Source organism: Manacus candei, unplaced genomic scaffold, assembly GCF_025592945.1.
Source record: "Manacus candei isolate 608988 ecotype Guabito, Panama unplaced genomic scaffold, ASM2559294v1 h1tg000023l, whole genome shotgun sequence".
Taxonomy (NCBI): domain Eukaryota; kingdom Metazoa; phylum Chordata; class Aves; order Passeriformes; family Pipridae; genus Manacus; species Manacus candei.
The window spans coordinates 12,924,982-12,951,305 of NW_026138071.1; the positions used below are offsets into that span (position 1 = coordinate 12,924,982).

At 40.5% G+C, this 26,324-nt stretch overlaps 1 protein-coding gene across 2 annotated transcripts in view; it reads left to right on the forward strand.

Annotated features, from left to right (window-relative positions):
- MAP3K20 (mitogen-activated protein kinase kinase kinase 20) overlaps positions 1 to 26,324 on the forward strand; it is an 89,648-nt gene that overhangs the window by 43,290 nt on the left and 20,034 nt on the right. Inside the window, exons 9-14 of one of the 2 annotated variants that reach the window (XM_051787391.1) lie at positions 2,209 to 2,283; positions 7,506 to 7,612; positions 13,725 to 13,860; positions 24,856 to 24,900; positions 25,824 to 25,854; positions 25,974 to 26,113. In XM_051787391.1, coding sequence (XP_051643351.1) covers positions 2,209 to 2,283; positions 7,506 to 7,612; positions 13,725 to 13,860; positions 24,856 to 24,900; positions 25,824 to 25,854; positions 25,974 to 26,113 — 534 coding nt within the window. Of the gene's footprint in view, positions 1 to 2,208; positions 2,284 to 7,505; positions 7,613 to 13,724; positions 13,861 to 18,102; positions 22,901 to 24,855; positions 24,901 to 25,823; positions 25,855 to 25,973; positions 26,114 to 26,324 lie in introns of those variants that run through there. The other variant, XM_051787392.1, reaches the window with a different exon arrangement.

Sequence of the window (26,324 nt, forward strand, 5' to 3'; positions counted from 1 at the left end):
TTTTCCAGGCCAAAGAACTGTGTAAAATACGGTATGAACAAAGTGTGGACATGACTATTTTACTCATGGCTGAAGAAACCTAAGGGGTGACATTTTCACAGCCAGCTCTTTGCCTGCCAGGTACCACTAACCTGTTGCTACCATCTTTTTTAGAAGGCTGTAGGGACCATTGCACAGTTTTTGTTTTTTCCGGCCATGACTCGAGTAACATGTTCAGCATAAGCCTTGTAAAAGTCAGCTTGTGCTGCTTTTCTTCTTAGTTTCCTATATCCCAAAGCAAGTGTAAGGGTCAGGTTCTGTTCTCAGTTCAATCTGTTGATATCAATGGGATTGCATGCTTCCAGTTCACAACAGGATTGAATCACTGTTGAGCCAGTCCTCCATTTTTTGCACTGCAAGGCTCTTGTTAGAATCAGTGTGGGACTGAGGCCAAAGTGTAATTGCATAAGGTGAAAAATCCCCTTTGCAAATCCCGAGGCCAACAAGTGATGTAGATTCTAATGATTCTGTATGGATCTCTTTTGACTCTGTATAATTTCAGTGTTATTTTATTCTGGTAGAGTTTCTGTATAATTTTTTTAAGCCAGAAATGAAAGGCATGAGAGTTCAGATTATACTAGGCATGATCTCATAATAAATGCCACTGAGAAATATGATCTTTATTATAATATGACACTTTTGAAACCTGCTACCTCTATATTACATATTATATAGGTGACATTCTGCACAAGTGAGACAAGTGGTGATTGCAACTGATTGTCCACTGTATGGAACAGTGAGGGTTACAGACAATACTGCAGCAAGACTAGCCAGTGTATTTTTAGGCTAATGACTCAATCAGAGATCAAGCACCAGTACAACTTGTTTATGCATTGTACAAATTTCTATGTATTTCTTGCACAGAAACCTTTGTTATTACATTATTAAGTTATAATCTTAAGTTATTACATTATTTTAATAATCAGACTTCTGCAGTGCCCTGCATCTATATCTCATGTTTCCAGTTCTCATGGTGTTCAAATGCTTGTGGAGCAGAATTTTTTAACTCTTTACTCTTGGCTGCTGTAAGGCTTTGCAGGTTATGCTGCAGCAGTATGATGGTAGAGTTTGACACAACTTGCTCTGCTTTGCTTCTGAAATGGCAATAGTAGGGCAGATCAAAGGGTCTTCCTGGTAGGTTGTTCTGAACAGGACTATAATACCTGGTTCTCACCTGTCAGAGGACAAGGAACCTTTTTCCAGCATGATCCCTCTTGAGGAGTCCGTTTGGACTCATTTTCACTGAAGAACTGTTTTTTTAATCTACATTTTTTTGTTATTTATTTAATATGAAACGTCTGAAGTCAGTAAACTGTGTTAGTGAGAGCAGAGGGATCTTTGGGTGTAATATTGTTGGAATCACTTGCAGTCAACTGGAGAGTGTGTGTGTATGTGAGAAGGGATTTGCTTTTAGGCTTTCCAGTCTGGAGGCAGACTCTTTAAGGTAAAATCCTCTAAGACTGACTGAATCTTTTCATGGCTTAAAACTCTCAGCAAATGAAATCAAACAAGCTTCAAACTAATTCTCTGTAGTCAGTGGTCCTGGCTATAACCAAGAACTCCTTGTCTTCAGTCATTAGGAAGTATTTATGAGTTCACTGTGCTCTGGGAGTGCTTTCCGAGATCTGCATGTTCTCATTAATCCTTCTGGCCACAGGCTCATGAAACATCTCTTGTGTCATGTAGAGCTTCACCTAACTCTTTTTAACTCACTTAATGTAATCTATATTTCAACCATTTGTGTGTCAAAACTGATTATAGTATTGTACAGCTAGATCATCTGTGTGGGAGAAAGGAATTAAGGCAGGCTATACATTATCCCTGTCTTGACAAGCATCTTAAAATAACATGCAGCAACCTCCACAAACTATTATGTTTTAGTATTAAGAGCTGTTTGTTTTTAGTTCTTCCCTGAGCTTTCTTAAGGAACTCCATTTGTGCATTTCTTACATTCCTTTCTTATAGGTCTATTAAAAATTAATTGTACGTCTTGCTAGTGTTAATAATTTTAATTTTTCTTTCTAATATGTCAATCATAATTTTTTTATATTGTGTTTTAAAGAAAGAATGTGCTTTAATTCTTTTAATCGCATTGCTATTATAGGAAGTCTCTTAGTAGCAGCTTAAAGGGAAATGCTTCCAATAACTGGTACATTCTCTTTCCATTAGAGATTAACCATTCCAAGCAGTTGTCCCAGAAGTTTTGCAGAACTGATGCAGCAATGTTGGGATGCTGATTCAAAGGTAATTTAATGTGTGTTTGATTTCTAACCCCCCCCCCCAGCCTTGTTTTGCAAAGTGCATTAGTATTTCTGTGGGGGACAACTCTGAGCTGACACCATTGATGTATGCTAAAACATTTCTTCACAAAGATAGCTAGGGCTGGGGTTTTTTAATGGGTTTATATATTTGTACGTAAATGTCTGTCTCACTTTTAATCAAGAGCTACTATGCTACTAACTTACCTGACTACTAAAGACAATGATGGGAAATATGGTAAGATGGCAAAAGTATAGCCATTCTGGAGCAAGTGGAAAAATGGCGGGTTTTATATTTTCTTTCAATAGTTAATATTTGATCTTTCTTGGATGTATGTGAGCATCATGTTATGAAATACCTATTTCAAGGTCCAATTTTGATGCCATCCTTGGGGTGAAAACACAAATATAATTAAAGAATAAGTTAATCCGTAAAACATGGGTAGCAACAGCAGCAACACATTCTGAATTGACATTAAATCTTTCCTAATCTGTTCCCTTAGGATGAATGATGAGCGTTATAATGACTATACTGTAATAATATGATAATAGCAGTACTGTTTAACCATGAAAACAGAATAAAAAGTTAAAGAGCCAAACCATTGTTATTATTAATCTGCTGCTACAAGGAAGGAATTAAATAGAGTATTTAGACAGTAAAAGCTTTTGTAGGTTATGAGAGTTAGCTTCTTTAAATGGACTCTGCTACCATCCTGTTTTACATAAAACTGACTGGAAAGAGCCTGTGGGCATACTAGCTTTATTACCAAGGATTAACATCCATTTCCTTTGCTTATGATAATATTCGAGACAGGAAAGAATAGTTAAGCAGAGGAAATTATGCTCTTTTTCTCAAGTCAAGGCACCAGCAAGAACTTTGTTTCTTTAAACTCAGGAGAAAGCTAGCTACTACTTCAGAGAAACCAAGACCAATTCTAAGACAAATTATAGCATTTAGGTTCTTTAAACTAGAAATTTTTATCACCAGAGAGTAGTCATAGAAGAATAATATGAGAAAGGAAATATCACTTCTTGGTCTCTCTTTTTTAAGCAAGAAGTTGCTTTCCTACAGAATAGATCTGGAAGACTGAGATCCATCAACATGTGGTTTCCACATGAACAGACATTTAATTGTCATTCTCTTAATAACTCCCTGTATCCTCCCCACAGAAGGGGAGGAAAAAATGCTTTAAGTTTTTGAATCTACAAGTAGGCTGTTTAAATTCTAGGTCAGTAATTACTGAAGAGCACTTTCAATGACAACTACTTATCTTTAATAACTGCTCCCAAGCGTCAGTATTGCTACCAAAGGCCTCAGAATAAGAATTACTGGGGCTTCTTTTCTGTAATTGTAGCACATACTAGATCAGCTCACTCTCTGCCTTGCTTTAGCCACAAGGAGAGGGAGGGATCTTCATGTTGTAAAAGAAGGATACTTAACCATCAGGCTGAGTTCTGTCTGCCTAAGTAATTCACCTGGGTGTGGGCTTCTGGGAACATTGTTCCCAGAGACATCTCTGGATTGTGTGCAAAGAGTGAATCTCATGTGAGAGGGGTTTTCTTGACAGTCTGCTCTTTGCTAGTTTTTTTCATGCAGCTCTTCTTCTGTTAGGCAATTATAAATACTTTGTTCACATGACTGAAATGGAGTAATCTCTGGTCACAATTTGGGCATGTGACTGACTTATTCAGTCACGTGTTGGGAAAAGATCACTTCTTACAGCTCTCAAAATGCTTTGATAAAAGGCTGTGTGGCCTGCATGAGCCAAAAGATGGAGCACGCTCCTCTGAAATAGTGCTCTGTGTAACATTCCCTTTTTGCCAGGATTAGCTTTAGAAAATCAGATCGTTGATGCATGAACTGAAGGTCAAGCAGAGGTGAGCTCGAGGATGTCAGCTGCTCAAAGGCAGTTGCTAAGGTGCATACTTTTAGTCCACAGAAAGCATAAGGTAACTTTTGGTGGCTTAACCCTGAGAAAAGAGGGATGTGCATTTACTGTGGGGCGAAGGAGTACACTTGTAGAGCTGCTGCAAAGCAGCTGGAGTGTCAGATATGACTCACACCATAACTTCTTCATGTGAATGGACAGAGTTATTAATGTTGCTTTGAATTCTTACAAATTTCATCATACGTGGAGAAAAATGTCTGTAGTTCATTGCTCTACGTGATATTTGGAATGGTAGTCTTTATGCAGTTTAAACTGCTAGGTGAAATAAACAGCTCACATGTTAAAATTTCTAACAAACAAGTTGCTTTTGCTTGGGTACTAGATTGTAGAAACAAGATTGCTCATTACTGGTGTCTTTGTTTAACTGGGGTTACTTGCTTTTGAAACACAGGTGAATGATTCTTTCTCATTTCATCTATTCCTTCAGTTTATCTCCATATCAAAGATGTTTATAAATTACTGAGTATTTTAATGGAGATCAGAAACCTGGGAACAGAGAGAAAGCAAGAAATGAAAGTCATATGGATTAAATATCCTGGGTTTGTGCAGACCTATTCAGTAAGAAATACTGAGTGGAAGGAAACAATGAAAACATTAGCCAGAGTTATTTCTAGAGGGGCATGTATTTTAAAGGTTTCAGTATGAGGCATCACAGATAAAAAGGGAAACAGTTTTCAAAGGCGACTCATGCCTGGATATTTTAAGAATCTCTTATAAGGACTTTCTAGAAAGTACTAAGCAGTTATCCACCAAAAATAAGACATTTTTTTTCAAGGTTTCTCAGCTCGGGCTCCCAATTTCACAAATCACTTCTTGCCAGTTTTAACCACTCTGTACTTAGAGTGCATTTATTAAATCTGAAATTACCCTTTCCTAGGGGCAAGAAACCACCAGCAAAACCCACATGGCAGTGTAGGCTTGTCTTCCTGTCACCTTTTTCTCCATGGAAAGCTGGTACCTGTAAATCTGGCAGCTGCAAAGCTGGCAGGGTAGCTGCTGGCTGTTCGCAGATATTGCACAGCCAGAGATGTACAAGCTTTGACAGTACTGTGTGACTCTGCAATTGTTCCAGCTCCAGTTGCACAGCTCAGCAGCTCCTTTGCCTGTAGCGTAGGACCCACCAAACGTGTGGTGCTGCTCCTCCCAAATCACTTGGTTGGTCCTTTTGCTCGCCCTTAGTAAAAGCCCTGTTCTCTGTCATTATCTCCACTCCAGTTAGTGCAGGCAGGCTTGATGATAGTGCTGACTGTGCTCACTTAGTGTCAGCCCTGTGTTATACTTCCTAGGGTACTCCCAAAAAAAAAGGAGCAAGCAAAACTTCTGAAAGTGTTTTGTAAGATAATCCTGAACAAGCCGTAAAATGTTGTAAGTAATGCAGCATGGGGATGTTTGCTCTTGGTCTTTTCCTGAAAATAGGATTAGTTTAGTTCAGGCACATTATGCACCTTCCAGTCTGTTGGACAGGGCGTAGCAGTAGCAGTACCTTGGTGTATTGGTGGGGAGCCACCATCTCCTGTCTGGCAGCTTCCTCTCCGTTTGGGAGGCTCTTGAATCACCTCAGCAGTTTGTGTCTTGTAACCGTGTGGTTACCAGAGACGCAGCTGTAGCAACAATAAGGGTGTGAGGGCAGTTGGAAGGTTCTTCTGCCACAAAACTGCACTGGAGTTGTTGTCCTTGTTGGTGCCAGGGATGGATTTTGTGCTCTGTACCCCCCGTGCTGCACACTCCCTCACTGGGGAAGTTTGGGCTCTTCCAGGGTGTGTTGAGAGGATCTACTCAGCTGTGTTTGGTCTGGCAGCATCATGCATGTGGAGGGGAGGTCTGCTGCCTCCTACAGCTGCCTGTAAAGGCAGGGTGACCCTGCTGGATTTCCATGTCAACAAGTGCTGTTGAACAGGCACCTGTTGCCAGGCGTGCCCAGGTTGCTGCTCCATGGATGCTGGGCTGGGGGCTAAAATGCATAAGCACATAGGAGGCTGGGGCAGGTCTGTTGCAAAAAAAAAGCTCTGTAGCTCATTCAACTGCCCATTGCCTGAAATCATGGAGATGGACCAAAAAATGACAGACAAAGCCTCCAGTTACAGTCGAATAGTGCAGCATTACAGTATAAGAGAGCTTGTCTTTTTTTTTGTTTTGCATTTGACACTTTTTCATGCTGTTTGACATTTAAAATAAAGAAATTGTCTTTCTTTCATAATGTGGAAATCACTTGGATCTTCCTGAGAGAGACACCTCAGCATTGTTCCTAATTGGTTTTGTGCTCCCAAATTAAAATGCACGTTTTAATTGCGGCATCTGTAATTTTAGCAGAAATGGTATAATTAAAGGCGCGATAGAGAAAGAATGTGCATCATCCCCTTATTATGTATCTACATTTTGTTTCAACCTTTTGTCTCAACCTTGTCTGGGGTCTGTCAAACAGACTAACAGAGTCAGCGCTCTTTCAAGAAACACATTTAACTCTAGCTTTTTCAGTTTTCAGTTACTATCCTACTTCATAGCTTCCCCTTGGGACTAAGGGGAAAGTAGAAAATACAGGAAAGTTTTAACTGCTCTTTGTGATTAGAGAGCACAGTGGGTGCTGGATGGAGAACCCTGAACAGAAAGTTCAGTAAATGAGCCCAGGATAGAAGAGCACAGACACCACTGATATGAGCTTAGCTGCCAGGTGAGGCATCCTTACCTAGCCTCAATCTTCACTTCTTCCCTGGCTGCTCTGTGGTAGCTAAAGTGAGAGGTTTTTCTGAAAAGTCTCTCCTCTGCAAGAGGGGAACTGCAGCCAGAAAACCGTTTTTGATGAGCAGCTAAATAGCTTGTTCACACACTGAAGAGTTTGTGTTAGTACCTGTAAAAGGCCATCTCTCTAATTACCAGTTGCTGATGGGTCCAGCCTTCTATATTTGGCAGCATTTTCCTTCTTAGCTTGAGAAAAACTTCGGAATTGAGAATCTAGATGATTATCGATGGTACTAATGTTGTTTAATGCTGTTTTACTGATAGACATGAAAGACTAAGCTAAGGCTCGAGTCCTGCTAGCCTATGTGACTCTTCCCAAACTGACCTTTTCTTTAATGGGAGAAAAAAAAACAAACAAAAATTTACAAACTTGAAGTCCTCTTGTAGGATTGCTGTGTTGAGAAAGGAGCATTGCAATTTCTGTTGCTTGTGGTTTTTCAGTTGAAAAATTCCTGCCCATATTTTTAGTAGTTGTATATAGATGCAAATGTTCTGTTTTGTTTTGGTTTTCCTTTGTCTTCAGAAAAGGCCATCTTTCAAGCAGATCATTTCAATCCTGGAATCTATGTCAAATGACAGCAACCTTCCAGACCAGTGTAACTCATTCCTGCATAACAAGGCAGAGTGGAGGTAAGTTTCCTTCCTCCCGGGATGAAATGATGTGGTTTTACCTTGAAATGGGTATGAGCATTCTTTTCAGAAAGACATCAGAGTCCGATGATGTATTGGCAGCAAATATGTGTGCTTAAGGTATTTTTAGAATATAACTTACCTTGTTGTTTTTTAGGAATGCCCAGAATGTTGCGAAACTTGTATTAGGAGCCAATGCACTTAGCTGTACCCTCTATTTATTATTACACTGGTTTAGGTATCATGATATTTATGGTTTTGTGATTCACATCTTAAAACCAATTATGAGTTTCCAGTCAATAGTGTGGGGGCAAAAGAACTCAGATATGTGTATGACTGATGCAATTTTCGTAGGAAGTGTATAGGTGACGTTAATATTAAGACCAAAAAATGATAAAGGGCATAAAAAGCCTGTTTCAAGTCAAGCCTCTTATTTGTCCTCACTTGTATGTGTTCTATCATTTCTTATGCATTCTCTCCCTTGTATTGACTGTGTGTCCATGCATCCAGCATACGCTCAGGCCAGCTTGAGCATATGATTTTAGCTATTGCTGATTGTAATTGTTATTCATAAGTGGTGATAAATGGAGATGAGCTTTGAGAAAATTTTATTACATGACAGTTTTACAGTTAAAGTTCCAGCCTCTTTTTTGGTATGGTCCAAAACTTCAGAAACCTGTCCCCAAAGCTTATTTGTGGCTTAGAAAACTTGCTGCTTCGCAGTACAGCGTTCTGTTTGGGAAAGAAAATTGAAAGCAGATCTGCACAGGCAGAAGAGTTTTGCAGATGATCGTGCCTCAGTCTATATTAAGAAGCACTGGCCGTGTGCCAAGCAAGCAGGGAGCAGAAGTACTGAAGGATTCCCAGCCTGCAGGCATCGAAGAAACCGGGACTGGGTGGAGGATGGGGAAGAGCACATGGAAATGGGGCTTGTGTCAAGCCCGGCATCCCACGTTTCCTCCGCTGCCTTCCAAGGAAAGGCAAGGCGTAGAGTTTTAGTGGGACGAGTGGAAAAACTGAGCTGGCGATGGGGCGCCCCGGTCACATGGCCGGGTATAAATAGCCCGGCCCGGGGCCGGTCCTGCCCTGACTCAGCAGCGCCGGCGGCGGCACCGCGGCCCGGGACGGCCTGTGGCGGCACCGCGCCCTCTGCTGGCGGCAGCGCCGCGCTGCGCCCGCCGCCCGGCCCGCTCCCTGCCCCGCTCCCTGCCCCGCTCCCTGCCCCGCTCCCTGCCCCGCTCCCCGGCCCGCTCCCTGCCCCGCTCCCTGCCCCGCTCCCCGGCCCGCTCCCCGGCCCGCTCCCTGCCCCGCTCCCCGGCCCGCTCCCTGCCCCGCTCCCTGCCCCGCTCCCTGCCCCGCTCCCTGCCCCGCTCCCCGGCCCGCTCCCTGCCCCGCTCCCTGCCCCGCTCCCTGCCCCGCTCCCTGCCCCGCTCCCCGGCCCGCTCCCTGCCCCGCTCCCTGGCCCGCTCCCTGCCCCGCTCCCCGGCCCGCTCCCCGGCCCGCTCCCTGCCCCGCTCCCTGCCCCGCTCCCCGGCCCGCTCCCTGCCCCGCTCCCTGGCCCGCTCCCTGCCCCGCTCCCCGGCCCGCTCCCCGGCCCGCTCCCCGGCCCGCTCCCTGCCCCGCTCCCCGGCCCGCTCCCTGCCCCGCTCCCCGGCCCGCTCCCTGCCCCGCTCCCTGCCCCGCTCCCTGCCCCGCTCCGGCCCGCTCCCTGCCCTGCTCTCTGCCCCACCGCCCTCGCTGCGGGACTCCCCCCTGGAGCGGGGTCCCCCGCAGCCCCGGAGAGCAGTGTTCAGAGTGCCCTCTTACCAATACCCGGCTCTCGAGTGTTTGCCAATGATTTTATCCGTGGCGGTGCTTTTACTGCTTTATCAGTATGCTCTCTTCCCCCCAAATCCGTGGTGTAAGGCTTGGGACAAATGTTGGGTATTTCAAGGAAAAAAACTTGTTTCATGGCACCGTTGTTTGTGCAGACTGTGGGCATCATATTGTGGTTTTGATAGTAGACAGAATACAAGCAGGGTTGAAAGAAAAATATCCCCCAGTGAGGGGTTTCCTACACACCCCTACATTGTAAAAATATTTTTAAAAGAGGAGTAAGTGCTCAAATGCCCTTAGGAAAAAGCAAATACCTACTTAAATCTTGCCAGTATAGCAGAATGAAAGCTGTGCTAGCTGGCACTTGGTAACAAAGTTCTATGCTTTTACTTAATCAGTTTATTTCTTGGGGTGTGACTCAGGTGGCCCACGTTCTTCTTGCAAATTTTATTTTGATGCACCTAACTTACTCAGGTGGGGAATGTCTGAAAAGGTGTTAATGAAAAGCCACATAGAAACAAAACGCTCTTTGGCACTCTCAAGTAACAGAAAAAGTTCTTACTATGGGGACTTGTGTTAAAGATAAATTTGGCATTTTTTTCTGGGATAATAAACAACTTGGAGACAAGGAAATATGAGAGAGAAAATACAAATTCCTGATGGGACATGATTTTCCTGAAAGCAAAATGATTTCTGAATTAAACTGAAATGAAAACACAAAGTACAGAACGAGCACAAGTTGTGTGGGGAGTTGTTTGGAAGCTGGGTAAGAGGGCTGTTCTCCAACCCAAATTCTGGTAATGGCTGCCTTCCCTGATGTGAAAGCCATGTCTGTATGGAGGCATTCATGAATGTGAAGTCAAATTAACAGAAAGTATGCAAAAAATATGCCACCTGAAGTAGATGAAAGATGCATAAAGTGATCCCAAAGGATAAACTAAGACAGACTAAGACTTTCTAAAAACAATTGCACTGAAGTTAACGTTTTAACTTCTGCACTGAAAAATCTTTTCTTTTATTCGTAGCTTCTTTTTTTTCTTTCATGTTTTTTTATCCCACAGTGATTTGCAAAGAGATAGTGGAACGAGCAGTAGGGAAAGAATGAGATGTGTTACCACAAAATAGGGAATTTTAATGAAGGCTGGCTTTTAGAACCCAAGAGAAGGGTGGGCTTGGGAAAAGCAAAGGTTATGCTTGTTCCTTTGAGGGACCTCTGAATTAGTGATCCAGATACTGCACTTTCCCAAGGATACTGCACTTACCAAAGCAAATCAAAGCTCAGACAAGCTGGATTACATTTTTTCCCACTCTTAAAGAAAGGAAAACTGAAGTTCTTTCTGTATAGACATGCACAAACTGTATCTGTAACAGCAAGTAACTTCATTGTCACTAACTGGCTCATGTGAAAACTGAGAGTGGGCTGAGTCTATACATGACTGGTGGAGTTTATAACATAAATGACACTTTGACCTATCTATAATGTGGTTTTATTTGAAGCATTTTAATCTGTTTGTTCTATAATTTCCTTAAAATATTTCAGTATCATATTTCCTAAGTGTTCTGCACATTTTTATTATTTAATTGAATAGGGATGCTGTCTTATGCCTGAGTTGCGCAGATCTGCTGTATTTTTAAGTTCATATTCTGTGATGTTTTTGGAGCTCTTTCTCAAGTCACTTTTATTACAGTAGAAAATAATTACTGTTGAAGTAATGATGTTCCAGTTCAGTGAGAGATCACATTTGTCTGCAGTTAGTCATATATACTAACTGCATTTCTCCTTCCATCCTCTCCCCACGAGCGGCTGTTCTAATGATTAAAATAATTTATTAATGATACTTTTATTAGTGTATCAGAAGCAATTCAAGACATATAAACAAATGCCAGTCATTGTTTTTAGTCTGTGAATGTTTATCATTATGGTTTCTAGCAATACAGTATACGTTCTTCAATGTCACAGGATGAGATTATTCTAGAGAAGCCAGTAAACTCAGAGTGCACAACTACAGAAGCAAACAAATCCACATGCCCTACCATGTGTAATGTTTCAAGCTGCTTCATTTATGGAGTAAGACTCATTAAGTGGGCAATGTACGGTAGCTTTCTCTTTAATTACACAGTTTCATTATACAGCGAAATTATTTTTCAGAATGCAACTGTTTTTGCAGACTGACCTTTTATTATAAGAGAAGTTTCTGTCTAATGAAGAGAGGTAATTACAGCACAAAATAGACTTTTGACGCATAGAAAACTATTGTTACCAGGACTTCCATAGCTCAGAATGTTATTTTAAAAGGTAATGTAATTTACATATTTTAAAAATTATACAGTTGTATGTAAGTAGTGGTGATGATGAGAGACACTAAGAAAAACTGCACTTGCAATTGTCCTCAAAATGCTCTGTAGTTCCCACAGTAGGTTGCATAGTATATGTTGCACCTGCTGGAAAGGGTTTATGATAGGGAAATGAATGTTTGGAGCAGAGTCACTTTCTGACCTCCTCTCTGGTGCTTTTCTGTTTTATTCCCTTATTGTCTCTTTATTAGGATTTATCACCACTTTCTACCGAGCACAGAGATCAGTCTTGACCTTTGCATGCCTAAATACGATATTTTGCTTGAAATCTGAAGCATGATAATTAAGAGGGGCATTTTTTCTGACCACCATATTGAACAGCTCGCTCAGCAAGACTCAAGTGTGATAAATGTCTTTGCCCCCAGGTGGCTGATTTTTGCAGTAGAATTAAGCATGGTGCTAGAGTTTGCAGTAGACTTTGCTAGTTATTCCAACTCTGAATCCTTTCACTGTACTTTGTAAGCATTACTCTCTGATGGAGATGTCTTATTAAATTGAGAAATCTGTAAAATTTGGAATATATATATTATTTCATTTGCTTAAATAGACTATTTGGGTATGCGATTTTCCCACATTGAGAGCCCGAACTCTTTTAAGTTGATCATGGAGAAGAGCTTAATCATTCCATGCTAGGACAGGAGATTTACAGAAAGTAATAATTCTCTTTCCCTACCCCAAATAGAAATGGCAGCTAACTCTGTTAGTCCTTTTATTTTCTTTTTGAAAACATCAGAAGGAGCATATTTTGTTTGCAGTGTGTTTATGCAGGAAAAATAATGTGAAAGTTTGAGCAGAATATTTGGCCTTGTAGAGTCCCAGTAGCTGTCTCCAGAGCTCTCTTTAGGATCTCTGTCTCCTTAGGAGCTAGCTTTTTCTAGGAGGAAAACAAAATACTGGGATTGACTCTTCCCACAACTGTTTCCAAAGACTAGTTGAAGCAATAGTCAGGACACAGGTGGCAGGCAGTGCACAGTCTCCCAGACAGGCACAGAAATGGTTCATTAAATGCAAATACAAGCTCTGATACAAATTGGAGTTTTTTCTTTGGTTATCCTGTGAGCAAAAAATGTGTCCAAATCTGGTGACAGAGTTGCTTTTCACCTTCTAGTATACACCCGTGAATTCGTAGTGCAAAGCTTGTTAAATTCTCTTCCAAGAACGTTTCAATTCATGTGTTTAAAAGATACTGTCCATCAGAAAGTTTGTCAAAAGAAACCACTTTGTTAAGGGAGGTACGTGCAGTGAAACCAAGTAAAGATGCTATCTGAAGCTTCTCAGAGTACTGCCTTCATTTCCCGCCTTCAATATTTTTCATACCTTTTCATGTACAGTGAGAAATGGAGAAAAGTAAACCAAATCTTTTTCACAGCTGTTCCTAACTTGAGAAGCTTGTGTTTGTGACCATTTGCAGGGCTGGGTCATATCATGGTTTGTAGTCTTGCTCTTATATTTTCACCTAAAGGAACAGGAAGTTAAGAGGGAAAAACACCCCAGTACTGCTTCTGTGATTTGAGTGCAAGTCCAAATAGTATTTGTGGCCAAGTTAAACCCAGGCAAATGGGCTTCTTAGACTGCCTGTATTGTGTTGCTAAGGATTGTCCTGTTACCAGTCCTTAATGCAGTTTCTTTATGGATAAGGTCATGTTTCATGATGTTGAGGGGAAAGAAGGCATTTTCATTTTTTAAATATTGTTATTATATGGCATTTTACTCTTTTAAATGTTATTTTTCTTCAACTGAAGGTATTATGGTTGTTTTCAAGTATAAACATTGCAATTTGTTCTTAAAGCTCTGGAAGACTTTGCGTTTGGTAATTAAATGAACTGCTTGAACTAGTTTTGTACTTTTCAGCCTTTCAGATTTAATTAACATTCAGGTGGGAATTATGAACAATTTATATCTGTCAGGAAAAGACAGGACGTAACAAATTGTCTCTGTGCAGATGTGAAATTGAGGCAACCTTAGAGAGACTAAAGAAACTGGAGCGTGATCTGAGCTTTAAAGAGCAGGAACTAAAGGAACGGGAGCGACGTTTGAAGATGTGGGAGCAGAAGTTAACTGAGCAATCAAATACTCCTGTAAGTAGACAATAATTCAACTTTTCATCTTGTGTCAGAAAGTGTTTGGAGCTTTGTCTATGTAAATCTCAAAACACACCAAGGAAGTAATGCTCCAGTTGTCTGTAGTTGGTTCTTTGGGCCAATTAAAGTCCATTTTATTACATCACTCCAAATAACAATACTTTTTAAAAAATTCAACAATACATTAGATAGCAGGTGTTACTGATAGTTCATACTGGGACATGGGCACTTTAAGTAGTGTCCTGTCGATTCATTTAGAGTTCTCAAGTTTAAAAGTTGTTTGCATTCAGTAAATTGTTTTTTCATCTAGAAAGTTGTTGACTTTAATGGATGAAGGATTTGGTCTTAAATATAAGAATGATTTGTATCTTGCAGAAGGCATCTTAGGAAACCTATGTAGATTTTTTTTTTTTTATTCTGTTCTTTTTCTTTGAGAAGCAGCAAATTTCCATTCTGTGAAAAAGGGGGTCAAAGTTTGAAGTGTTAATTTAAGGTTGTGTTTATAATTATAGTTAACATAACTTTCACTGACCAGTTACCAGCTGTTAGAATTGCTACATTTCTATTAATAAATTGAACAAAAACCTGAATTATCTTGAATTTCTTAACGAAATGTGATGCTCTTCAACCACTGATTGGCAGAGGGAGGACCACAGGGTTAGTGCATGGCGAGACATATTACAACAGTTGTTAAAAAAATACTGATACCTGTTTGTTTTTAAAGCACTAGCCAAAGCAAGTGATTGCAGTAGCATATGATTTTACTTATGCAGTTTTACCCTACTTGTAACCTTGATTCCAGCCAGACCCATTTACATATGACTTGTTTTCAAGGCATAACTTATTGCTGTTGTTTGAATGAAGTTGTATTTATGTTCCAGCTGTGAACATGCAGTAATGAAATAATGAAGGATGAATGTTTTCCTATGTACAGATACTGTATGTTCTCAGTAGATATCTATATGTCTGCTTTAACGCTTGCGAGCTTCCAGTAACTGAGCTGTGGGCCATCCTCTGTTCTGAGCACAGCATGAGACACAGCCTTAATGAGCAAACCTTTTCACCAGCAAGGCCCTGGGGTTTTTATGCTGTACTTGCTTATGACTTGTACTTTTCACTTAGAGCTAGCATTCCTGAAAGAATAAAGCATTGTGCTAAGGCCTATTGTGCTAAGCATGAACTATCTTTCTGCATAACATTAACCCAACTCTCCTATTGCATTTAAATGCAATTTCTTCTAATAGAGAAATATAAGTTTGTTTTTTCTACAGATCTTAAGTGAACTGTTACAGAGAACAGCTTTTAAAAAGGCCCTTTTTTGGAAAAAAATTGACATACTGGCAAAAAATGGCTTATTGAAACTGGATTGTCTTTTTCATAGCAAATGAAGTTCTACAAAGCACTGGTTACATGTACAACTATATTTTAAATATATAGCTTTAAACCATTTGAAAAATATCCCTGGGTGTTCTGTTTGCAAACTGTAATCCTTAAGAGTCAAGCATCTGTCTCCCTCCATTGGTTCAGGCAGTGTCTGCTCGGCAGTATCAACCTGGAGGGTTGCAATGGGGAGCTGCAGTCCTTGATTTTAAACTACCTTGACTGTAAAAACAGTAGTAAAGATATGGCAGCCAGAGCTATGACACAGCTTAGGGTTTATCCACTACGGATAAACCTGGTTCTTAACCAACACTAGGCTTTGTTGTGTCCTAGCTGGTACTCTTGTCCCTGCTCTACGTTCTGCGGTCACCTCTTTAGTTTGCTCTGCAGCAAAGACCAGAGGCCAGTGGTATGCAGGAGGAGAAACTCAAACCAAGTGAAAGGAGGACAGCAAAGCTGTCTCTGCCACTTGATTCTCCAGTGTTGTAGGACTGGTAGGAGCTTCATCCTGCATGGTAGGTAATTATGAGTGGCAGGCTGCTCCGGCTCTAAAGTATAGCTTTACACACTTCAGCATGAGAGAAGGGTGTGGCCAACATTTAGAAATGCTTTTGTGAAAGTAGTGTTTCTCCCTGTTCTTGTTTTGTCCCTGTTTCTGCTGTATATTATACAAAAGAGACCTTTGAGTCTGATCTTTGCAAATTCCTTTGTGCAGATCTCCAAGAGCCTCTAGCATAAGGGAATCTGGAGCCTTTTGGAGGAGTAAAATATATCCATAGCTACAGTGAAATGGGAGATTTCTTTTGAAAGGGGACCTGACTTTAGGAAGATAGTGTTATATAGCTAAGCTGAACCTCTTATTTAGAGAAAGACAGTGAGCAAGACATGAAATCCAGATGCTCACCTGTGGTGCCCTGTTACCTGCAGATGATCATGTAAGAACAGTGGAATTTACAGAGATTGGTGGATCCCAGCCATCTCTAATTGTCTCTTCATGATAGTCATCCTATGGAATGTGACACCAAAGGCATGTCCTGTCCCAAAGAGCTCTTTAAGTTCTCCAGCTAATGAGATGGCAAAATATGGAGGAAGTAAAATGATTATAACTTGCAAAATTAGCCACAGTTATGGCCATTCATAGCTTACCCACTCTCAGGCATTGAACAGTCAATGACCCAGAAATGTGTTCTAGTGGAAAGCTGATTTGCAGCTTTGTTGATTTTTTTTTTTTAATAGGGATTCCTTCCCATATGTCAGGGAATGCTCTTCTAAGGATCTAAAGTGACTGTAACTACCTGGCAAGGAATTGTGTGTGATGTGGCTAGATCTTGTTTTTAAAACATGACTTCTTTTTATCATAGGAGCTTTTGGTGTTCTTAATGCAGCTAGTGCTCTGGTGATGGTGTAATTGGGGTTTTTTTGTACAGCCAGGTGTATAGAAGCTTAGCTGCTGGTTCTTTCATCACTTAACCATAGGATGCATGAAGACTATTTAGGGCACCCCATTTCCCCAACTTCTTAGTTTTATTTTTGTTTCTTAAACCCTGATCACTAACTTTTGTTAACCACAATGCAAATAGAAAGCCTGTGTAAATTGGGAAAACTGGAGAGGAACAAAAGACAGATATTGTCTTTTTTAATGATAGACAATTAGTCGGTGTAAGTGGTTTTACCAAGAAATGGGCAGTCTTTGAGCAGCCTGACCATGAAGCCTCTTGTATTACAGACCAGGGCATCACCATAATTACCCTTGTAACCTGTTGTGACCAACTGCTGTTGACTTTTCGGTCAGTTTTCTGATTAGGTTAAAAAATGTGAAAAAACCATGAATTTTGGGCAGGTAGTTTTTGCAAACAGCTTTGGAAAGAAAGGCCAGTTAAGTGTTCACAGACTGCTCCTTTACTGTTGTTTTAGTAGGTAGTTTAATTTAGGATGAACTCCTGAGTCTTTACTCCCTGTAGAGCACAGGCAAGCCTGTCACAGAGGTTACTAGCTTGGCCACTCTGAAGAGGCATTAGTCATTATTTAGCTGGAGAGAGCACATTTCATTTGTTATTACAAACAGACTGAGCCAGGAGAATGCCATTATCTGTAGGTGAAGATTATATCAGTAGAGATCTAATGTGATGTACAAATGGCAGATAGCTATTGATATCACTGAAAAAAAAAAAAAACAAACCCAAAAAAACTAAGCTGAAGAGCCAGCCTAAAGCAGCCCCTCTTCCCCTGCCTGCTCATCCCTGGGACAGCTTGCAAAAGGTGCTAGTGCAGTCTGGATTCCACTGTCATTTGCGTTGGTGAGAGGCTCATTTCTGACTGTGACCATTGCAGGGTGACCTCTTTCTCTCCTTTTGAGCAAACACTCCAAACCAGTCTGCTACTGCTTTTATTTCTGATATTTGGGGACTGCTACTTCTGCACCAAACTGTGCGGGAGCTTGTTTGGGTTCTCTGATCTTAACCTGATTTATTCTTCAATCCTGAAAGGTTCAATTAAGCAACTCACTCAGACTTCTGTTTTATCCACATTGTCTTGGGAGCCAGTCCACCTGGCTGGGAACTGTCACGTTCTGTTTTGCACTGTACAAAACGGAGGATTGAAGAGTTTGAACCTTCTTTTGTCATGAGAGCTCTGCTACCTGTGGTTCTTGCCATGCCACTCAGTGATTTTGCACTTTGATTTAAGAACAATGACCCCAAAAGGACACTGTTTTAATGAATCCTTACTTGATTTCCATGTTTAGATTCACTAATCATATGCTTTCTGTTGATTGCCAACTAATACGGTGGTGACTTTTTCCTTGATTTTTGAATTGGTTCTAACTTTCACTTTTGCTCTGTCCTTTCCTCCTTTAAATAGTTTTTCTTACCTCTTGCTGCAAGAATGTCTCAGGAGTCTTACTTTGAATCTAAAACAGAGGAGTCAAACAGTGCAGAGATGTCTTGTCAGATCACAGCAACAAGTAACGGGGAGGTAGCTGGCATGAACCAAAGTCTGAAGGCCTTGATGATGACGGGCTTTGGGGATATCTTCTCTCTGAACCAAGCAGGATCTGTCCTGCATTCTGGAATGCAGATAAACATGCAAGCCAAAAAGAATTCTTCTAAAACCACCTCTATGAGAAAAGGAAAGAAAATCAACATGGCTTTGGGTTTCAGTGAATTCGACTGGTCAGATGACGATGATGATGATGATGATGATTTTGACGACACAGATGATAGCGGTGAATGAAATAAGTTATAGAATTAACCCTGAAATTGTTTTAGCAAAGCAAACCAATAAAGTTTTAGAACAAGAATCCTGTCAGTTTGGTCTGTTTAAATCCTGTAAAAGAACAACAAAAACCCAACAAAAAAAGTGAGATATTTTCCAGGCTGAGCATGTTTCTGTGTAGAAAGACATGTTGTTTTTGTTTAGATTGTGCTGACTTATTTCTACTTTGATGAAATTTGGAACTAAACTTTCCAAACTAATGGAGATTATTATTATTTTAAGAACCATGATTATATCTATAATTCTTGATGCCTGATTACAGAAACTATGGCTTCATAAACTTAAGATCTGAAAACACTGGGAGAAACTTCAATGTGTTTAATGCCATTTATGTACTTCAAGTTTTTCTTTTGTGTTTTTTGTCATTTCCCTTACCCCCTCAGTTGTCAATTATATGCATATACTTGTACTTCCAGATTTGCTATTCTCTACAATCCATTCTTTCTTACTGTTGCAGTGAAGGGGTTTGCTGTGTTTCTAATTTAAAGCCTTTTTCAAGGCAGTATTGTGGGAAGTCACTAATAGGTTTCCAGGAAGAGAGAAGCTTGGGGAGAAGAGAGGGGTTAGTTAAATACACAGTTTAAAAACTGAATAGCAGCAGAATCCAGATAATCCCTATTAGTAGATGATTTGTATAAATGTTCTTTTTCCCCTCACGTGTATGTGCATGTGTATATAATTCACTCTAGCAAAGCAAACTGCAATCAGACCTCTGCATCTATTATCAGATATTGTGATCTAGAAGCTAATTTTCAGTTATGTTGATGTAAATCCAGGAAGCCTCATTAACTTTGATGGACTTATTCTTATACCTGAGAGCAAAAATCAGTGTTCGTAAATTCTGATTCTGTTGCATCTTAGGTAAGGACTAAGGGTACCCTTAGGTAAGGACAAAGAGAAGCCACTATGACATTTTAGGTTGGGCCTTACTATTGTGGCTTATGTGAAATTCTCTGTGATGGCAGTAATGTGAGGAATATTTACTATTCTCTGCATACCTGTTTTTTGCAGCTAAATCACTTTTAAAGTATTGCCACTGCTGTTATGGCTTACTGTAAAACTCAGTGTGTAACAATCTGCTGCAATAATTGCCTGCCAGGCACTTAGGTTGAGAGCAGTGAGGACGTTTCTCCTGATGACCCCTTTAGTGGTGATGCAGAAGGAGGGAGGGAAGCCAGTGCGAACACAGATGCAGGTTAGAAAGGAAGATGTAAAATATTTGCCCAAGGAAGAAGGGCAGCATTTCAAAAGAAAAATGTTACTGTGCAGTTCAGTAGTAGTGGGAATAGGCCATCAAAATTCTATTCTCAATTACTGGAGGGGTTTCTTTTATGAAAACTTCTGGTTTTGAGTGGCCTCTTTAATTATAGGCTTGCCTGTTACACAGCTCTAACCTACATATTATGGTGAGTGTTTTGTAGATAGCTTAGAGAAAAATGGATACATTAGATAACAGCAGGCCTCAAATCATTACACGCTCACTCGACAGAAGAGAAAGTTCTTTGAAGGAGTTTTTCTAGAGTGGGCACCTCTTTGGGTCATCAGAGAGAATTGTTTTATCCTTAAGCATCAGCACTGGTCTAGTAACCTGCAAGGCAGCAAGTGCTGTGCTTCAAACTTCAAACTCAGTTTGCACAGAATTAGACCCTCCACGATGCTTAACTTCTGTAGGATGTAATTTAATGTTCTTCCAAACAGTTACAAATCCGTTGACTTGCAGTTAGCCCTCTTGTATCCAGAATGTTTTTTCATAACAAAATCGTACTTTAAATGATGCAATAAATTTATGGAGTATCCCAGGGAGAAACTTACTCCTTCAGCACAGGTAGGGATGACTTCTTAGGTCCATCAAAGCAACCTGATTTTAGGGAGAAAAAGGGACATGAAAGGGCAAAGTATGAAACGGAAAGAAGAGCAAAAAGGCTGTTTCCAGTGCAGATTTTTACTATTTTTGTAAGTCTATGTCTGCTAACACCCACAGCGATGTTACTATTTTTGTAACTGCCACTTTGCACTCAGCAAAATTTGATGGATTTGTGTAGTGTAATATGTGCACTTTAGATCTTAAGATGTGTGTCATTGTGCATAAATTACTGTACCACATAAGCAGTGTAGGGTTGTACAACTGAAAATGAAATTTGGTTCAGTACAATTTAGGATTCAAAAAAGCACAAAAAATCTGTCCCTGGCAGATTTTGCACTTTTTTGGTGTTTGACAGCGTCAGAGCACTTCATGCACATTTCTATTGTATGGCTTTTAACTGAATTTGTAAATCCACTCTTTAATCTTTACAGAAATAAAAATAATTCTTAAGTAGTATGACACAGGGTTTCATAGTTGCAAAACCACAAGGTTTAAGTCTGTCTTCAGAGTTTTGTGCTTACCCAGGTGTGTAATTTATGTCAACAAAATATCATCAGAATTTGGTAGTGTGCTTATAGAAATTTCTACTCTGTGCTTAGTTTCAGTATTTTTTAATAAAACAAAGATGGATTTTTCCCTCTTTGCCTTTCTTTCCCCATGTTATTTGTCAAAACAAATTAAGCTATATTAAGGGAAAAAATAAACCCTTATAAAACTTCCCCATACTTTCAAGATAGCAAAGGTAGTCTCTGAATTGTAGATAAGATGATAACATAAGATGACAAACTCTTCTGATGCAGTTCCCCTAACATAGGGTTATACTTAGGATATTGGCTGTGCTCACCAAAAAAGTAGTGGCATTGATTGCACTTCTACTTTCTTGTGATGACTTTCATGCCAGATGTCTTCAGTTTACAAACCAAAAGTCATATGTGAGAATCAAGCTGTGTTGTTTCTGTCTCTGAAATGCTTTTCACTAGATAAAGGCTTTGAAAGTGGCTCTGGTGGGCAGGTATGGTGGTTGGAGGGGCTCAGAATATTTCATCTTCCACACTGATTTTCATCTGCATGTATTCCAGTCCACCTTCTACCTGTATCATCACCAGGTTGTACGAGTCTTCTTGTTTTTACCCGGCTGCTGTAATGCCAACATTGACTTAGGTGGGTAAATGGCCTGAGAGAAGAATGGGAAGAATTGACTTTTGCTTAAAGATGTGGGGTCAGCTGGGACCAAGACAGGATGCCCAACTCCCAACTCCTTTTCTTTTCCTTCAGCAGTGGAGAAAAAAACGGAAAGGGGACTTAATGGAGGAAAACTTTTGATCTAGTAATTTTTGTGATAATGACACCATTAATTCCTCAGAGTAGCAAGTGTCTTAAGATACAGTGTTTAGGTGTGCTGCATCCCCAGCCAGGTGTGTGCTGCCTGACATGGAGCTTGTCCACTCTAGATGGAAAGGGCTTCCTGGGGGTGACATCTGGCGCAGCCTCTTGTCGTACAGTCATGTTCTTGACTTGTCATTTGTTTATCGTTCCAGAGGTTTTCTTAGATGTTGATTCCCTTTCCTTCTGGGTTTTAGAGTGTCTATTCTGATTTAAATATCTGATACGATAATTATTGGTGTTGCTCTCAGCAATAGCAATAAATCCATGGTGTCCATATAGCTGTTAAGTATGCAGCAGTGTTTCTGTGTGTCTTTAGTGCTGTAGTTCCTTTTCTGTAATCAGGCAGCTTTTACAGGTTTTTAAGAAGACCTCTAACTTGACAGAGGTTTTAACTGCAGTCCTAGGTAGAACGTTCAGGTAGGAAAAGTAAGTTCATATAGTAATTTTCACAGCCCTTAAAATGCACTGGTAGGAATCTGGAGGAGGGACCTTTCTCCTTTCCTCCAGACTTCGACTTAGTGTACACTGTAAAATCTGCACAGAGATTTCTGATGTGTGAAGATTTAATTTTAAAACTGTAGAACAAACAACTTTCTTTAAACATTTTATATTGTGTGCTAAATATTCATATGCCTTTTAAAGTCAGATATAGTCCACTGCATTTCTTGCTTTTGCACTACTGAAGAAGTTTTGTACTGAATAGTAGGAGTCAATGCTACTTACACTTCAAGTTTGAACTGATGGAATTTGAATAGAAAATATTTTCACAGTGTTAGAAAATTTAATTTTCCCTTCTGAAAAAGCAAAGCTGAGCGCAGTGCCTATGCCAAGACTCTTGTGCTGTAAACTGAATATATCATTTGTGTGGAACATGCAATGTTACACTTCTGTGTGGTAAAACCTTGCAGTGTCAGTTATTCTCTTTATTGCACTTGACATACCATCTCTTGTTTTATTCACACTGTGGATTTGATTTTCCAGTGTAAAACCAAAGCAAACAAACAAAAAGAAATCATGCAATGTATTAAATTTCCTCAATTGGTGTCATAAACTTTCTTTTGATGTGAACTTTTCCTTTGCTGCTCTTTGTTCCAATCTTCTATTTTGCAATAAACATTTTGACAGTAAATTTTATGCATCTGTGTCACTGTGTAAAATGCTGGTGTTTCAAAACATTCCTTATTGTCTACTGGTTTAAGTCATGTTTTTGTATTACTCACTGTGTGACATTTCCCCTTTATTCTATTTAAAAAAAAAAATTGAAATAATACGGAACATATTCTGCCACTGATTATGTTTAAACACGGGGAAAGCTGAAAAAATCCACTGTACAACTAAAAATGTAATATTGGACTTCTGCATTAAATAATTTGGTTGTACAAGTTATCGTACCAGGCTCCTCCTGCAGCACCAGCTGGTTTGACTATACATACCTACAAAAGACACAACCCACTGAGGGTGTTCATGATTGCCACTTGCCCTTCCTTGTGCTTAGGTGTTTCCCCCAGCATTACTTTGGCCCCGCAGCATCCTGCCCAGGCTGCGAGTTGCTGTCAGCATAGGGAATGCCTGACAGCAGGTAGGTTGAGAAGTTTGGTTGCAAGTGTGGTGTAGTAGTCAGGAAGGCCTCATTTTTGTCTGGCAGGTACATCTTGCCATCTGCCAGTTCACCCTGATGCCTTTGGGGAAACAGTGGGCAAAGGGGTGGGTTTGAGGATCCGCTAGATCCTCTGTGCAGAGGTGACTTCAGCTGGTCTCATAAATTGTTTGTGCCCAACAAGATTTGATTGAGGCATTGGTGGAGGAAGAGGAAGACGATCTGAAAAGTCCTCAAAGTGGGGTGGGCAGCAAAAAGTCAACAGATATGGAGGCAGAAGTCAAGGGCAATCACAAGTCCTTCAGTGGGGGTTTCACATGGATGCTGTGAAGGGTATTTTACAGTGATGGCTGAAAGTTGTGAGCAGATTACACTAGACCCTGGTGTCATGCCTGGAGAGCCAGGGAAGTGCTAAGGAAGTGCCAGGAAGGCACCTAAGGAGCGACTCTGTCCTGGGCCTCAGTATTCAGCTGGAGGTGGGCAGGGGTGAGTGCCTGCCGAGGGGCTGTGCTTGGCTTGTGGGTGGAGGCTGGGGAACCCAGGGGTGGCAGAGCTCTCTGGAGGAGGGAACAAAGCCATGGGGGCTGGTGGTAGCAGAGCTGAGTCTCTCATAAATCACTGTTATCAACATCAAAGAGATTGCAACTACATCATGGTTTTGAGCTTTTGGAAGACACTGACAAATACGGATATACAACAATTAATGTTAACCCTTTAGGCTGGAGATAAAAATGCCAAGAAGCTGAAGCTTGGGATACTATGTGCTTGGATGAGTAAAATGGCAGTCACTATTACAGTGACATCATCTCCTCTGCCAGTTTTCAAATCATCCCAGAATTTCATTTAATGCAGCTGTTCCCCTCCATGGTTTACTAGTGCTTCAAGAGCTAACACCATTTTGCGTCCAGTGTTGGAGGAGTCTGGGAATTGCTGCACTCCCCCAGCCTTAGGGGAGCCAAACAAAGTGTTTGCAGAAACCAAGAGACACTTGTCTATACATGGACAGGAAGACTAGCTATAGAGGCCAGACTCCACATTCTGCTTTCATTGCTGTCCAGTGACAGTTTTCCTTCCTTCTGTAGAAAATATCCATCATCTGGGAGGGAGTCATAATCACAGCATTATTTTCATTGCAGAAATCAAAAAAGCAAAAGCCTTCCCCAGTGTCAGAGCCAAGAGGAGAGGCAGCTAGAGAGTCCCTTGCCATCGGACAGTTTACTTTTGCTTCCTAAGTTGTTTCTGTTGGGGATCTGCTCTTAATTTTATCTGCATAGAGTGATGGGATCGATTTAACACCGACAACATGCTGTTGGAGCCAGCCCTTGATCAGTGTGAATCTAGTGGTTTAGTATGTCAATGTGAGTTGCAGCCTAAGTCCTGTACTTTGCAGGGAAAAAAAGAACAGAATAAAATCAGCCACCAGAGTAAAATTTGGGTGGAGGGGATAAAATTGGTCAGATGGTTTTCTTTTCAATTCATATCTCTCACACAGTTGCTGCCCTCCTTTGATATTTGTGCATGGACTGAAGATGATGTGGTGAGTATTTTGTGTTAATGTGGCCAGCATCGTGCTGCTGGAGCTCTCTTAGCATATTACAGTGGATATGGAGGGAGGGAAGGCCGGATCAGAACATCCAGGTGAGATTTTACTGTTGTTTGTTTGGTAAAACTTGTGTCCTAGTCAGGGTTTAAAATGACTGTAAGTAAATTAAGGACTTGAGTTACTGTCATAAAACAGCCACATTCTCCAAAGTCCAGAAAACAGTGGGAGCTGGGAGCTGTCAGCAGCCAGGAAGGCATTCCTGAGTCACCATTTAAGGGATGTGGAAGTGCCCAAAGACCTGACCCTGGACAGGACAGAACAGTTTTGAAGGTTTTATCCCACTGTGTGCCACCTGGACTGAAATTAACTGGAAAAAAGTGAAGGGGGTTTTAAGGCATGTGGAATTTCTCTTTCATATAAAATAATGGCATTGAGTCTTTTTTACCTTTTTATTTGATTAAAAGGCTAAACAAGACACATTATTGATTTATCTCTGGCATAGTGATGTGTCATAATGATTTTAATGTCCTATCTAGCACTCTCTTTGTGTGTTGTGCATCATGGGGTTGTTTAGCTGATGTTTACTGAAAGAATGCCTGGAAAGCCAGTGCAAAAGCTGTAATAGCCCTGGCTCCTTCACTTCAGCCCTTTTAGCACATGACATCACTCAGCTGCTGCTTTGCTCATTTCTATTCTTCATGACAATAAACTGAGGAAGATGGCTGCAAAATGGAAGGCAGTTTTGAAAAGCTGAATAGAAGTCATCACTTGCACTGGTGAATCTTGAGTCCTTTAACCCAAAGTGAGAAATATTTTTAAATTTTGTTTTAAAAAAGAACGTACTTGTGGATTCCAAATAACTGTAGTACAGAATTTTGGTAATGTGAACTTCAAGATTGATTCCTCTTTCTTTGCAGTTTTTCTGGATGCAACAACTTACTAGAAAAGGTAAAAGCTATTCATATGTACTTTCATATTCACATATATGAACATATATACATTTGTTCATTTTTTCCCCCTCCAATAAAGTGCCCTATGGATTTCTGAATAACCTCTTCTGTCTTAAGGCAATGCTTCTGGTGAAATGAGTGTCTATGCTAGCTTGTTTAAGGAACATCATATCACTGGGAAACAATTGCTTCTTCTAGAAGAAGAGGATTTAAAGGACATGGGAATTGTTTCCAGAGGACACATCATCCATTTAAAGGTATCATCATCATATATTGAGTGTTGCAGTAGGTTATAGTGTGAATATTAAGAAGTAGTCTATGAGTTTTCAGTAGTATTAACGAAAAAAGTGACAAAGCTACATAGAGAACATATTTGGTATCTAAAATAAACAGTTACAGGTTCATATCAATGTAGAACCCAAAGCAACCTGAGAATCTTATGAGGCATAAAAATGTGCTGTGGTTTTT